The sequence below is a fragment of the Kwoniella bestiolae genome, chromosome 1 (assembly GCF_000512585.2).
Source record: "Kwoniella bestiolae CBS 10118 chromosome 1, complete sequence".
NCBI lineage: Eukaryota > Fungi > Basidiomycota > Tremellomycetes > Tremellales > Cryptococcaceae > Kwoniella > Kwoniella bestiolae.
In genome coordinates, this window is record NC_089241.1 from 6,110,416 (window position 1) to 6,125,924 (window position 15,509).

General features: G+C 46.4%; 5 protein-coding genes across 5 annotated transcripts; 2 read left to right on the forward strand and 3 right to left on the reverse strand.

Annotated features, from left to right (window-relative positions):
* Positions 1-328: 328 nt before the first annotated feature.
* On the forward strand, positions 329-1,021 carry I302_102282 (uncharacterized protein; the record flags this gene model as incomplete). Its single annotated transcript, XM_019187661.1, has 1 exon — positions 329-1,021. One exon carries the CDS (start codon positions 329-331, stop codon positions 1,019-1,021), a length of 693 nt encoding a protein of 230 aa, XP_019050539.1.
* Positions 1,022-1,754: 733 nt separating this feature from the next.
* On the forward strand, positions 1,755-3,290 carry I302_102283 (uncharacterized protein; the record flags this gene model as incomplete). Its single annotated transcript, XM_019187662.1, has 2 exons — positions 1,755-2,305; positions 2,408-3,290. The coding sequence occupies 2 exons, from the start codon at positions 1,755-1,757 to the stop codon at positions 3,288-3,290; spliced, it is 1,434 nt and encodes a 477-aa protein (XP_019050540.1).
* A 436-nt stretch (positions 3,291-3,726) lies between these two features.
* On the reverse strand, positions 3,727-5,013 carry I302_102284 (uncharacterized protein; the record flags this gene model as incomplete). Its single annotated transcript, XM_019187663.2, has 4 exons — positions 3,727-4,213; positions 4,369-4,643; positions 4,767-4,849; positions 4,935-5,013. The coding sequence occupies 4 exons, from the start codon at positions 5,011-5,013 to the stop codon at positions 3,727-3,729; spliced, it is 924 nt and encodes a 307-aa protein (XP_019050541.2).
* Positions 5,014-6,309: 1,296 nt separating this feature from the next.
* On the reverse strand, positions 6,310-13,528 carry I302_102285 (uncharacterized protein; the record flags this gene model as incomplete). The annotated part of the gene is made up of 6 exons (XM_065869455.1): positions 6,310-6,659; positions 6,768-8,337; positions 8,392-11,334; positions 11,384-12,169; positions 12,221-13,201; positions 13,265-13,528. The coding sequence occupies 6 exons, from the start codon at positions 13,526-13,528 to the stop codon at positions 6,310-6,312; spliced, it is 6,894 nt and encodes a 2,297-aa protein (XP_065725527.1).
* Positions 13,529-14,249: 721 nt separating this feature from the next.
* Positions 14,250-15,396, reverse strand: I302_102286 (uncharacterized protein; the record flags this gene model as incomplete). Its single annotated transcript, XM_019187665.1, has 2 exons — positions 14,250-15,039; positions 15,113-15,396. 2 exons carry the CDS (start codon positions 15,394-15,396, stop codon positions 14,250-14,252), a joined length of 1,074 nt encoding a protein of 357 aa, XP_019050543.1.
* Positions 15,397-15,509: the final 113 nt, after the last annotated feature.

Genomic DNA, 15,509 nt, shown 5'->3' on the forward strand with positions numbered 1-15,509 from the left:
CGAACTGTGTATTGTAGGCATACCGAGGGAGAAATTTATATGAATAGTGGTCAATAGATTATCGTGCAGCGGTAGAGGATAGAACTGATTTCAACGAAAGGAATACAGTAAACAAACATTTGATTTGATGTCAACGCATTGACCCCCACTTTTACAGTAAGTCATACTGTAATATATACATATTTCTATTTGCCATCAAATGTCTCATGGATACAGCATACAGTACATCCAAGTTGAATGACAATGAACACATCAACCTGATTCTTTTCTTCTTCTCTCCATTCTCATCATCGTCATCGTTCAGCAGCCATATGGTAAAAAATCGAGAATGGACGCAACAGCCCCCCCAAGTAAACGTCATAAGGCGGAACCCAGACCCAAAAGCAGACTCACCGCCAGCCTCGTATCGGGGACAAGGGCAGAAATCAATGGACGACACCGAATCTCCTCATCTTCATCATCCTCCCATGAACAACCCAAAGTCACTTCCTCCATTCCTCTCCATACACCACCTCCAGCGATAACATTGATCAAAGTTATTCCCCCTCGAGATCCATCCCGAACCCCTACTTTCGAAGAGACCAATGCTGAAGGCAAATATGCCGTATACTGGATGGAGAGGGCATTCCGGGCCAAAGATACATACAACACCTTGAAGAGGAAAACGGATGTCAAAGTTAACGAGTTGTTTAGAGAGAAGGCGGAGGAGATGAGCAGAGAGAAAAAGGGATATGAAGATCAGATTGCGAAGTCAAAAATGGAAATGGAGGAGATGAAACGATGTTGCAAGGCAGACAAGGAACGCTTGGACAGGGAGAACACCAGATTGTCAGAGGAGAATAGGGGTCTGGTCGGTCGGAACAATATCTTACAAGCTGAGAAGCAAAAAGTCGAGGACGAATACAAGGCGCATCGATATGTGGCGAATGAAGATTCGAAACGAGCCAGGAATCGAGGAGAGTTTAAGGGAAAGCAGGGAGAAAGAGACCAAAGTGTCCGAGGAATTGGGGGTGTCCGTTAGGAGGGTCGAAACACTCGAGCAAGACTTGAAAGCTTCGGAGGAAAGAGTCAGGAAGCTTGAAGAGCTGAATAGATATGTTGAGGAGGCTAGGAGAACAAAGATGAAAGAGTTGGGCATCGGACTTTAGGAAGATACAGAGGGCTTGAAGCTGACGAGTAAGTGTTTTAACATGACACTCTCTCAATCGCACGACGGTGAGGTAGGTAACGGTATGTGATGAATTAGGTTCGAATTCTAATGGACAAGATGAGATGAGCTCTCATGGTCGATAGGATTAGGACCTTGAGATTAATACCAGAGGGAATAAGATGCGGTACGGGTAGTGTGTTATAAATTATTTTTCTCATCATGCTTCGTATATATTTGGATACTGTGCAGTGTCCACACATGCATCTACAAGGTGAAATCTAATGGAATCGTGGACGAGTCAACGTCCCTTACCTTACCAGTTGGTTATCAGGAGATGCAGTCGCACAGACCTGTTGCCTTCTTTTCTTAGTCCATGAGGTGCACGGTCATTCAACCACTCAACATTGATTCAGATGTAAGGTGTAAACAAATTTGTTAACACGCACTAATTTGACACCATCATTTGCAACTTCTCTCTTCTCCCTTTCCTCGCCCATCATGATCATCGACAGTATTGTGCTACACTCACCCATTCACCCACTCACCATATACTGATCTTAGTGAACTATGTGAGACAGGTCCAACATATCCACAATTGAACAAGATGATCACCAACACCTTATCCGACCAGACTGCCAACATGAATTCCACATTGACATCGACATTCCCCAACAGCCGACCTATTTCTCGCCTTCATCCAACACCCCAAGAAATAAGTACCCTCCAATCTATCCAGGATAACACAGACTTCCATACGCCTTCTACCACTTCAACAAACGAATCACTCACATCACAAACGATACTCGCACAACCTTCATCCAGTACCACGATCATCCTACCTCGCTCAACCCAGCCCAGTCAAATGACTGATACCCCCCTCCCTAGTGGTATCCTCGACATCATCGCCTCTGCCCCTCGTTCTCTTCCGAAAGGATCACAGAAGAATAAAGTGCATGATAGGGACTGTGAGCATTGTCGATTCATTGATGACGATACAGCCATTCTAGAGAGATACGGTATCATCCGTGAGAGACCTAGGTTAAGTCATCCCAAGTGTTACTATGATTTTGCTCAATCAGATCATGGTGTAGCTGCGATTGAAAGACAGAAAGAACGGGTATCGAAGGATATAGAATCGGATGGGAATTGGTTTTCGTGAGCTTCGTCTCCCTCCTTCTTCTTCTTCCAGTCAATCTCCGATAATCACGAATGCAGGAACACTTACTGATCAACTGAATCTTGTTGTCTGACCCACAGTCACCGAAACTTCTGCGGTGGATATCCCACCCGAGGATCAATCAAGTACTGTACCCAAGACCAGAAATGGTACTTCGACACGATATGCATCAAGCATTGTGCATTGGGTAGCAAACATCGTTGTCAGCCTTATCACGATGGGAACGATCCGCTCGATCCTCCGGGGGATACCAGTCCGGGCGATTCCAGGGGACCACGGATGGATCGACACGACCCGGCCTCAGTATCAGTATCAGTATCGGCATCTGGGCAAGGTCAAACCAAAGGATCGACTGATATCTCTTCAATGCTTAACCCAAAGATAGTCAACCTAATCCAGTTCAACGAAGGAAGAGTTGCTACTGGGAAATCTCCCATTATTCCCCAACCCAGACAAATCGACTCCCTTGGACCTTCGTCAATACATATTTCACGCCGACCAGTCAACAACAACATCAACCAAACGATCCCCGCAAAACCTGTCATATCTCGGCCAAGCATGACAATCCCAACCAAGAGGAAAACCATTGACGACAAGGCTGATTTCGACTACAAATCTGCGTACTCGAAGCTCGGGGTCCAACGAGACGAATTGAGCAAGATGAACAAACGCTTGACTGAGAAATTGGGGAAGGTGCAATCGGAGCAGAAGGCTTTGAAGGAGGATCAGGAGAAGATGGAGGAAAGACATAAAGAAGTGATCAAGGATTTGAGAGAGGAGAACAAGGTTTTGATGAAGCAGAAAGATGAAGGTACGACGAGGGAGGAGAGATTGAAAGTGGAATTGAAGATGTTGAAAGGTCAGAATGATGGGTTGACAAGAAAGTGCAACGAAATGAAGGATGAGAATGATCGACTTCTTCAAGAATTGAAGGGAAAGGAATCTAAAATACAATCGCGTTAATGAAGAGAAACAGGATCTGGAAAAGGAGAGATCGACGATTGCTTCGAGGCGCGATTTCGGGTATAACCTCTTGACGGATGGACTTCAAGGGCTGTTGGATGAGTTTCAGAGGAATGTGCAGCATGGGAAGGCATGAGGATAGTGTTTCAGAATCGTTGGTCAGGTCCGACAATCATTTCAGGAGATTTGAGTGTGGAAATGGGAGAAAAGAGGGAGCCAATATCAAGAAAAGACATCTTCGCTTTGTATTATACATCAATTGATATCTGGATATCTTTTTATACCAAAGTGTTGTATATTTGTTCAGATTTCGTCGATAAAACGCTTTACCCCAGTATTGTAGATATGATTAGGTAAGTAGATAGATGAATGGGATCAACACACGTATGAACATACAACAAGATATACATGCCACATTTACCCAAATCAGACATAACTAAGCCTTAGCTTTCTTCTTAATTCCCAACAATTTCTGCATCCCTTCTCTCTTCCGCTTCGCTTGAGCAGGTGCAGCACCAGGCGAACTCCCACCATTGGTCTGACCATCTAACACCTTTCCCTTGGCAGCCAAGATACTAGCTACGGAAGGTTCATTGCTCGCGCTTGACCCCGGGCCAGGTACAGGGCGTCGCTTGATAGTCAACGCAGCGGGTAATGCCGTGTCTTCCTCATCATCACTACCTTCTTCCTTCTCATCTTCTCCATCTTGCGATTTGAGCTTCGATTTGGCAGATGATGTTGAAGGTCCTGCACCGGGAGCAGCTATCTTGGAAAAGTACTGCTTGACCAGAGCGTCATCCTCGTCTTCTTCTGCTTTTCTCCTGGCTTCTTCCTCTGCTGACACCTTTTCTGCATGTAAAGCGGCCAAAAGAGCGTTGGGATCGGAAGATACGTTGGATAGTTCGAGTCTTGCGTTACGTTGTCTAAGTCATGCAAAACAGACTTGATTAGCATTGCAACACCACACGAACGAGCATCAAGAGGCAGTAGGAGCGAATTCCTGGAAATCGACTGCAAAACTGCTCCCGGCAAGTGGACTATAGGATCAGAATCAAGACGGGAGACCTGATATACTCACCTCAAATCAGCCAACTCATCCATCATCTCCATCTCCCTCTTCGACTGTTCCTGCGACTTCTCCAAATCCGCCATCGCATCTTTCTCAATCTTACTCTCCAACGGATTCCCATCCGAATCATACTCGTCATCTTCCTCCGCACCAGGTAGGTGGGTCGCCTTCTTATCTGTCTCTGACCAATTCTCGAAATTACGCGTGGCCCCTTGCTCACATGTGTAATCTGCGTTTTTCGGGTCGGTCTTGAATGTAATTTCGGATGAACACATTGGGCATTTCTAATGTATATGAAAACGATTAGCGATACATTCGCTGACATGCATTTGAATGGCCAGATGCGAAAGAGAAAGCATGTAACTCAGGTGTTGTAGATGACCAATTGAGGAAATCCCACCACTCACGATATAGAACCTGAATATCTTAATCCCATAATACTCTTCCCCTTGAGCAGTCTCCTTACGAGCATTGAACTTCTTTCCCTTGTCTAAAAGTAATCATATCAGCTGAGAGTTCCAATTTCATATACACCGAAAAGAGGAAGGATCTAGCTGACAGTTCGAATCACTCACATATATACTCCCCACACCTATTACATCTCATAGAGAACGGAGCCATCAACCTGATAACCTGCTGAGGATCCTTGGGCATCTTTCGACGCTTGATCTTGGAGGGATCGAAATCCGGTGGAAAGCTGTGTTATCATTCTCTTGTTAGCTAAGCCCTATGTTTATTTTAGATGATGAGAAGGAGGAAAGCTTACTATTTCTGTTCATCGCGAAACCCACAGAGGTGATCAGTCAGCAACACTGTTCAAACTTGAAGAGGAGAAGAGGGAAGTGAGACTCACATTCAATACCTTACGTTCGGACATCTTGACGTACTTCTACGAGCAGTATGACCGAGTCGGAAGGGGTGATCGGATGATCTTGCTGAGATGTATGCTATCGGTGTTGATGAAGAAGTAAGAGATAAGAGCAGTGTAACAATGAGAAGATGTGCAAAGATGAATGAATGTCTGAGAGGTGTTGTGTTGTACTCAGCTGAACGACGGGATCAAATTGTGTTAGAGTGGCAAATTCAATTCATCCAAAGCTGCTACTCCCAAGTCGAGGCAGTTCATTCCGTGGCTGTGGCTATTCTCCATTCTTCTATATTACGACCCCCACACGATGTGGACAAGTACTGGCAAATCGTTGCAGTATACATTACATCTGTGATAGTCGATTATAATTTGTATCTAGGGCCGAAGGATATACTCCTCGTGATTATGGCAGTTGACATAAGATGTCATGATCGCGAGCTGGTACAGTGATATAATCTTACATATCCCCCTCCCAATCCACGTTAAACCATATAATCCACATATCATCACAATTTATATAATATAATATATAAAATCATATCCATCATTTCTTTCCATTTCTATGTATATAAGAATATAAAAGAATGACTATCGACTGGTGTTGTCCTCGTCATTTTTAGGTGTGAAGGTCGATATGAACATCTCAATAAAGATAAAAATTAGAATGAACCCTAAAACAATGAATGAGCGAAGAAAGAAAGAAACGGAAAAGTACATATGAAATTTTAATTGAAACTGAAATGACATCTCTCTACGTTCGTTTCCCTTTTCTTTTGTCCGATGAAAATGATGAGATGTATCTTATTCAGGTATGAGGGAACGGAAAATGGGAAAATGAGATGCAAAAGAATGCTCTGGATATATAAACTTGAATTGGGGTACTCCTAATTGAACAAACAAAAAACAGGAAAGTTACAGGTATTATCTTTTCTTGATCTCACTTCACTTTGGATGGGGATTTTCGCTCCAATTATAAACAGGTTTCTTCTTGACTAGTAAAAGAAAAGACCTATCAGCATATCATCAATTATCAAATGAGGGAGAGGCAAACTCACTATCTTCAGATGATATTATCGGATATCTCATTGACCGCCCTGCAATTCCCTCCTAGCAACCACACTCCCTCTCACCTGGCCAAACAACCTGTAGACCTCTTCTTCCGCTCTTACGAAAGATTGTTTCCAGAACCCGTACGCTTCGTTATCCAACAGCTCGATGAAGGTCACCAATAATCCCCAAGGATGAGGTCGTTGGACCAAAGTTCGTTCAAGTAAGATCCTGGCGATTCGCTCAGGGATAGCAGAGGGAGGTTGGTTCTCTACTGGACGAGATGAAGTGCCGAAGAGGAACAGGATGAAATGGATGAAGAAGGAAGTGTGGGCAGAGGGGTATCGAAGTTGGTCGGCGATGACGCTGAGCATGTAGTATTGGCCTGTGTACGATCAACAAGCGTCAGTGATTTGGTCGAACAGATACTCAGCAGTTGAATATGCCGGTGACGGAGTGAAGAACGAGGATATTGGAAGAAACGACGACTCACCCTCAGCATCGAAAGCATGAGCCAAGCCCGCCAAAACGCCCACCTCCGGCGCCTTCGCATCAAAGTCCACCACTCCAGTCTGCTGGTATCTCCTAGCCACAGCTGTGGTACCAAGGTAAAACACAGCAGCATGAAGCAACGTATGATTCCACGTGACATTCGAGTTTGTCGTACCGTCGGCGTTGGAAGTACCATTGGTGAGGGGCTTGACGGCTATTCTGTTCTTCAGTTCATTCACGATGGATGGTAAGCCAGGTACGCCCGATCGTACATATTGGTCGATGGCAGATTTCAGGTTTCCATCTGTTAATGCGCCGATATAGTCCGATCGAACGATGGGGAACCTTTGCATCTCGGGAACCAACTGATCCAACCTCTTGTATGGGTCCGGAAGAGGAGCTTCGGAAGATGGGAAGGCAGCGAGGATGATATTCCTCATCTGGACGCAATGAGGTGGAATGGCTGTTGAAAGGGTATGGTAGAATTCGACCAAGAATTCGGGGAAGTCATGCATCAGGATGACCAACAAGCGGATGGTGGCCTTGAAGATCGATCTTGAGGATAGTGTCATCTGATCTTGAGATTGTAAGAATGGTGAGAGGAAACGAAGTAGCCACATCACACATCTGTGGTACTCTGGCCAACCGTCATCTCGGGCGGTTTGAAGTAATTTAGGCATGAAGAGCCTGTGAGAGACGATCGAGATCCAGCCGAATGCGAATCTTGGTGCGTAGGTTGGTTGAGTGATACCCAAATTATTGGCGAAGTGCTTCAAGCATCCAAGATAGGTTTCAGGCAAGTTGAACTCGATCGATTGAAGTTCGCTCAACATGCTGGTGAAAAACCTAGCCCAAGGTCGTTGGTTGAACGAATCTCCCATCTCCAGTTGTTTTTGAACAAGGGAGTAGGACATGATGGTGATGATTTTGTTGTAGTAGTATACGGTTCTAGGCACACTACTCGTTCCACTCTTATCCCCGTAGTTCTTGACAATGAGAACGATCAACTTAGCCAAAGCGTCGGTACCGTAGAATAAACCTTGTTGGAGTTTAGCGGTATCCAAATCGACGGCGGTGTTGATGGCTGTTCGGTAGAAGGCAGAAGAGACATCTTCACCGTTAAGGATACCTTCCTTTTGAAGATACGTGATGTATGGTACAAACGCAACCTCGGCGTTCTTGCTAGTACTGAAGACTCTAACCCATTCGAGGAAGTAGTGAGATAACCTCTCTTGAAGTTTACCGTCCATTCCGGGTTTAGCGTCCGGAGTGGGTACCGCAGGTGATTTGATAGTCCCACCTCGGAGCTCATCGAGAAGAGCTTCAGCAATTGGAGTGGCTCGACCGATCTCTTGAGCTTTAAGCAAAGCAGCTAAACTGTGGGCGAAGCCGGTTCTAGGGATGAAGGCGCTCTCAGAAATAGAGCACTCCCGGATAAGCTGAGCAACAAAGTCGATGATCTCTTGAGCATATGATCGGACGACGAGTTGAGCCAAAGCAGCATCAAGTTCATGTACACTGATTGATTGTGCTCGAATGAGGGTGACAGTAACTGGGACATTGAACTTTCGCTACAAAGATGGGTCAGCCTTTGCAACTTACAGCACAAGAAAAGACAGACTTACGGGATCCTCGGCGTATGTCAACCATTGTTTGACCTCTCTACTGACTTTAGGTGACAAATCGCACAATTGCTGAAGCAAGTAGACGTAAACTTCTCTTGACAATTGAGCGTTGGACCTGTAAAGCAACTGAACGACCTTCTGAGCGATGGTGAGGGTAGTCGAGTCTCTGTTGATAGATTGGTTGGCAACAATGACGATACCTCTAATCAAACCTCTGATTTCATGCTCAGCAGGAAGAGCAGAAATGTTAGAAGCGGGAGTTTGAGCCAGGAGTTTCTCAATCTCAGAAGCGAGTTCATGGAACTTGTCGACGCTAGTCTGGGGAGGAATAGGTTGCGGCGAAGCAACGGATTCGGGACCTTCAATAATGTTCTGGTTGAAGACTCTTGGTGAGGGTCCACGTTTGATGTCCGAAGGTACGAGTCCATCATTCAGGTTGAGATCTCTGTATTGAGCCACGAGGTAATCTCCGTTGGTAGGTGGAGTTGGGTGACTAATCATTCTTGTAGGTTCACCAAAGTCTTCGTATACCCTGAACTGTTGTGGAGTAAGACCGCCAGGTCGAAGTTTGAGAGGGTCTGGAAGAGCATTGTGAGAAAGAGCGAAACCGAACGAAGCACCATCCCAGAATGGAGTTTGGGATCGCAAGTTCTGGTGTGCCTTTCTAGCTGCATATTGAGGAGCAAGATTGACATCGATGTCCTTGGCGGCTTTCTCCATAGCAGCTTTCCTGAGGACTGAGCAAGCAACATCAAGGTTCTGGTTGACCACCCCAGCAATCATAGCATCGGGCATGGAGTCATCGGTGTACCCATTCTGCTCCAACATCTGCTTGATGTTCCCAATCATACTCGTTCTAAGAGGTTCTTTACAAGTCACCAAGGCCAAGCTTCCAGCAAGGTTCTGTACCATCATGTGAGCAGCCGATCGCATCTTGACCGCGTCACCTTCCATACCAAAGTCTTTCTGAATCAGATCACGTGAAGAGATACCGGCGATGGTGACAGATCGTTCAATGACAGGACCAATGATTTCTCGGATAGCTCGGTCGATAGAATGGTGAACAATTCTTTTGAGCGTAGGAGCAGTGAAGATCGGGTAATCTTGGTTGAAGATGAGGTATTGAGGTAATTGAGCGATAAGCTCGTCGACCCGCCTGTTGATGGAATCTTGCGCAGCCTGAGCAGCAGCCTCGGTTTGAAGCTGTTGCATTCGAGCATAAGCTTCGTTGCCTGGTAGTTCTGCGAATCTCTGTCCTCCATTCATAATTTCGCTTGTAGCTCTTTGAAGTTCCTGGTCGAGTCGGTTGGGTAGTTCCTCTTGAGGTGGTGGGGGAGGTACATGTAGTCGAAGCTGGTTGGAAGGTTCGATCGATTCTAGTTCCACACCAAGTTTACTGAATAATACCTCGATCTCGAACTTGAGGTTAAGCCGGAGTTCAGCGAAACGGTAGAATTCAGCCAAAAGTCGAAGGATTGCCATGAGCCAAGGGTTGGGAGTATGGAAGACGACTGAATCCTTACAAGAGAGGATAAGATTGGAGACGAAGGGGATGGCAACGATGAGTCGTTTGGTATCGAATCCTTGAATCAGAAGATCCTTCACCGACAGGTCCTTAAGCTTGATAGGCTTGTTTCGGGCAAGAGTGATCTTTCCTAGCCAACTAGCAACAGTCTTGAGGGTTGTTCTCTCTGATGCAGAGTTCATGGTAGCTTCCGAGTTGAGCAGATCTCTAGCTTTTCGGTATGTTTCCCATAGAACATGTTTCTCGAAGACTGGCGAATGGAGAGCTTCAAGAAGCTGCATATAGATGTCGTGTCTGTTCATCTCGAGACTGACCCGCACATCGATGAAGTAATGAGCGAACCATCGAGAATATTGATTTTCGAAGATGGCGGCAAGATCTTGGGCTTTGGCTTCGTAGTTGCTGGGGGCGATTTGATTGATGATGAACATGAACGCATCTTTCTTCCTTGGATCAGGTTCCCTAAATTCATCGTCCCCTTCTTCAATCAAGATCGGTAATTTGAGTGCAGGGAAAGCAAGCTTGACACCTCCTTGCATGTCCAACTCTTCTCGTTCCAATAGCGCTTGATGGATATCGTTGATAAGGACAGGGTGTGATTCGTGAAGAGCGGGGATTTCGAGTAAAGATCGGCATAAACCAGGGAAGTCGACCAAGGAGTTTCGCAATATGCTCAAGGCATTGATACCAAATTGATATAGCGACTCATGAGGTGGAGTCTTACAGGCGTCGAGGACGTATCGAGTCGCAACGAAAGCGGCTGTATCCTTGACAAGACGATAATCGATGATAGCACCGAAGAGCAGACCAGTCATGGTGAGCTCTTTAGGTGGGTATGACTTGACGAATTTGTACTCGTCGAACAAGGAGTGTAAAGCATGGGCGAAGGTATCTTGATCCACTGGGTCGTCCGACTTTTGGCATCTCTTCAACTCGTCGATCACATCATCCAGCTTCAACTGACCACCGTACATCTGCTGGTACATCTCATCCACTTTATCGACGATTTCTTTGGGGAACTTGGCTTCTGAGAAACCTTGTTCGGCTTTACTACCGGGTCTCAGATTGAGGAGACGAGGTTGAAGGATGAGGATGTCCGTTCGTAGATGCTTGAATCTAGCAACGTCTTCACGAGAAAGGTTCGGAGCGTTTCTGACCACTCGAATGAAGATAGAGTAAACGCTAGTTCCGAGAGTGTAGAGAAGGGGAGGAGCAGAGTCTGGAGCATGTTGATGATCTTGTTCCAAACGGATCTTGTGTTCTACGAAGTCGAAGATCGCTTCTAGGAATTCTTCGCCTTTCACTTCAATCCCATCGGCGAGCCATTTCTCGAGGTTCAGTAGATCTTTGTTGGAAGCGAGAGCAGCTACGTCGAGGGTGAAGTGAAGATTTTCGGACGCGAGTAATTTGTCAAGGATCTGAAGAACGAATTAGTAAGATTCTGCGGGACCAAGCAGTGATACTCACCTTGAGCTCTGTAGCTATCTCCACGATCCTCCCAAGGTTATTCTCATCTTCACCATAGAATTCCAGTAGTACTGATAATAACCCTTCTGGACTAGCTTGCCACATCTGATGGAAGACTAGAGCTGAAGAAGTCATAGCATTGGCTGCGGAGGAGAGGTAGACGGCGAGAAGGCGGGTATGCATATTGGCAACGGAAGGAGGGAGAGGTTTCTGATTGTCAGCTTTGTTACAACATGGCAAACTCACAGGTAGTTTTTCCAAAGCAAGCAGTACAAGCTCAGGTGCCAATTTTGCTGCGCTCTCAAGCATGTCCGTAGCTCTTCTACCAATATCAGCTCTCTCTTCCCTTTCTCTCTCCGAGGGATGATCGGTCTCGGCAAGACCACAAGCGTTGACCAAGACTTGGATCAGACCTAATGTATTCCAAAGACCAGCGCCTTGGAGATCATTGGCTTGTTGACGAGCTACCTTGCTCAGTTGCGAATCAGAGCTTGGAGGGTTGACGATTCGCGCATAAGACTGAGGTGAGGGAGCAGAAGGCATGGTGAAGATTGGCATGGCGTCGGGAGGTAAAATCGTGAGAAGAGATAACACTGAAAGGAGCGAAGACATGTTCTCCCAAATGGGGGCATCTAAGGAAGCAGGCAGTAACCCAGCGAGAGGTGGTACGGGTACTTGAGGAGGGACGTATATGAGGCAAATGATAAGTGGGATAGACGTTTGATAGGCGGCGAGAGTGAGAGGTGAGTCGAAAGATTTGACCACATCAGGCCATGATATAGATGACTAAGGCAAAGTCAGCATTTAAGTCGTGCTTAGGGAACGCTTTTCACTCACTACTGCTGACATTCCTTTGATTACACCGTGCAAGTCGACTACACGACCCATTCTGAGACCCTCACACAGACCATGAATCACATGACACGCTTCTTCCGTTACCTGCTTGCGTTGCTCCTCGGGCGACAAGCCTTCCAGAAGATAAGGGCCCCACCATCTTCCTACAACCGCTTCTACGGTTCCTTCGTCCTGTGTGAGGTTCTCACCTAATTCAAAGAGAATGTCTTCGAGAGGCAAAGCACCTGGAGATCTGGGTGGCCCGCCAGGTGATAACGCTGAGAGAGTTTGGAGGATGATGGCGGGGGAAGAGAACTTGACAGTCAGCGAGCCAAGGAGAGTCTGACGCTGCATCGAGTTGAGCGGCGATGAATGAGGGGAAGTAGGGTTTGTCGGAGTTGCAGGTCTTGACGTGGGGTTGCCACCGGAGGATGATTGAGAGCGCGGGAATAGTGCCAAAATCAAAGTTCTAGCTTCTTGTAATGTTAAGTCGTCTGTAAAAGGTTCTCTTCCAGGAATAGCGGTCATGGTCCAGAAGGGTACACCAGGTGATCGCAGAAGTTCCATGGTAGGTTGGAATGTTTGTGACAATATGGCATGAAAGACTGCGAATGATGCGTGGGTCGGAGGGAAGACATGAGGCGATGCGAGTGTGTATGCTGAGAGGGAGAATAACAATGCTGGTGGTAGGTTGAATAACCTAAGGGATGGTAAGGGTAATGGAGTTGTTTGTGCTGGTGATAGCATGATGAAAGAGAAGTGTGGTGCCAATTGGACATCTCTAGCTGCTCTGATAGCTTCTGTCACTAATAATCGCCATACCAGAGCGGCTTGACCTGTTGTAGGTATTTGGGGAGGAGGGGCAGCAGGATCGTCTTTGTATTGTTGTGAATGCTGGATAAGGGTTTGGAGAATTGGGTTGGCGACGGCCACAGCTCTTCGAAGGAAGTGGTGATACATCTCAGGTCCGTTCGATGAAGCAAGCTAGGTGAGGGAGAGGATGTCAGTACTGACAACTACTTTGATGATGTTGAATCGCGAACTTACCGTTCTAATTTCGGTTGACATCTTATCGAAATTGTCTTCCGTGAATGTAGTCAACAAGAACACTATCTGGGCTCTAATGATCACCGCAGGACCACCTTGACCGTCTCTCCTTCCTCCTCCAGTGCCTCCGCCAGCGACAGCCGATGCTGTTCCGCTAGCATCACTAGCTGGTGAATGCGTCACTCCAACATTACCACCACCAAAGCCCGGCGGTGGACCGGTCCTATTGACCCCACCTCCCAGTCCGGGAGGAGGGATTGACATGGGCGATGGATCACTCTTTGAGAAGGATTGATAAGGGAAGAAGGGGTTTTCCGACTTTGTTGATTGTTAGATGTTCATCCCCGCCCATCAATCTTGGAAGGGATGAAACACGTCACGAGATGGGATGGAAGCTGTTGACCGAAATCGATATTGGATGTATGTATCGAATCGGGTGTCGAGGAGTAGATGTGGTACAGGTGGGTTGTATGAGTGCTGCACAGAGTATGCACGATGATGATCACGAGTAGATGGATGGATGGGTTGGTATAAGGATATGGTCAAAGAGTGAAATGTAACATAAGTCGAGTAAAGTCACAAGCATGCATACTCACTCATACTCACTCGTGCAAGACGCAAGACGCTACACCGGAGTTATAAATCCATCATCTCATATCGCCGTAACTGTATGATCAGCTAATAACCAGAGTGAAGAATGTGGCGCTTCCCCCTTGAGTCGAGTTACGTCATTTCTCACCGTGCACTCTTCAGCTGATATACTGAGCACAGACATGGAATGGGCATGAGGTATACATACAAGTTACATCTACATATGAATACACGTTCGACCCAGATCGTTACCAGCACGCTGAACCAACTATCAGATGAAACCAACCGTACCAATCATATATATATCTATCGAACGCAACCCCCAGATGACCACTTCTCCGCTTCACTCTTACAAGTCCAGCTTTTGTGTCCTGCTCAAAAGACTCCTTCCTGCTCAATCACCTCCACCCATCCACGCTAACAAGATCCTCTCCACCTCTTCTGAATGTGATCCTACCCCATCTTCCTCGATGCTTGATCGATGTGATTGCGTCTCCTCGACTACTGCCTCGACATCCTCCAATTGCTGGTCGCTTTCGATTGCTACTACTGCTCCAAACTCTACGGATGTCGTTGAGTCATGCTCCAGATCGTGTTCAAAGGGCTTGTAGTTTTCAAGCTCTCGTTCCAGTCCCGCATTAATGCCCTTCTCTTTTTGAACTTCTTTCCTGAGCTCCTCAATCATCCTGTCATCATCCACAGACTTGCTTTTCAGCTTTTCCACTGACTTCGATGCCTGTTCATACTTGATCTTCATATCCTGATATCCCTTTTTAAGCTCTTCGATATCCGCTCTCCTTCTTTCATCCAACGTCTTCAACCTAGCGATTATATCGTTGAAGGACGCTGGTCTTTCGGGCACTGCAGAAGGATCTTGGATAGATCCGGGGGACAGTTGAGGAATAGCACCTTCGAATATGTCCTTCCTCTTCTCTCTACGGGTATCCACATCCATCGGTGGATCATCACTACTGGCAAGAGGGAGTTCCGGTTGACTGCTGGAGGAAGTGATCGTATGCGTGTTCTTCGGGGTGATGGCGATACCTTCGTGATAAGGTTTACAGATATACTGAGCAGACAATCCATGATGCTTGACGCAGTTCCTCGTATAAAACCATTTTTCCAATTTCCCACAATACCTGATCTCTCCTAGACAAGGATATCCCTCGCAATGATCCGGATGCCTAGATGGATGAAACCCCATGATTTCATCAGTCACCCATGCAATGAGTGAGAAAACGTTCGACATCGATTCACCTAAACCATACCTTTTGGTCCTTCAGATCCTTCTGAAACTTCCTCTCCTGTGCTATTCTCCTGTTATCGTACACCCTATGATACACCGCTTTATCCTCCTCATGTCTGACCACACCATGGACGATCCCCCATTCTCGTAGTTGATCGGGGGTGGGCTGGACACAATGATCACACGTTCGCGTGTGTGCTCGAAATCGTTTCTTCCTTCCTTTTCTGGTTAATTTGATGGATTTCCCGCGGAACTTGTGAGCGATAGGTTTTCGTCCAATCTTCTGGCGAGACATCTCAAGATCTTGATCTTGATGTGTCAAACTTTGAAGTCGATGTTGAAGGGGAATCGAGAGAGAGGGAAAGAAGAGGTAAGTCAGGTAAACACGAGGTACTCGAGGACCATGTG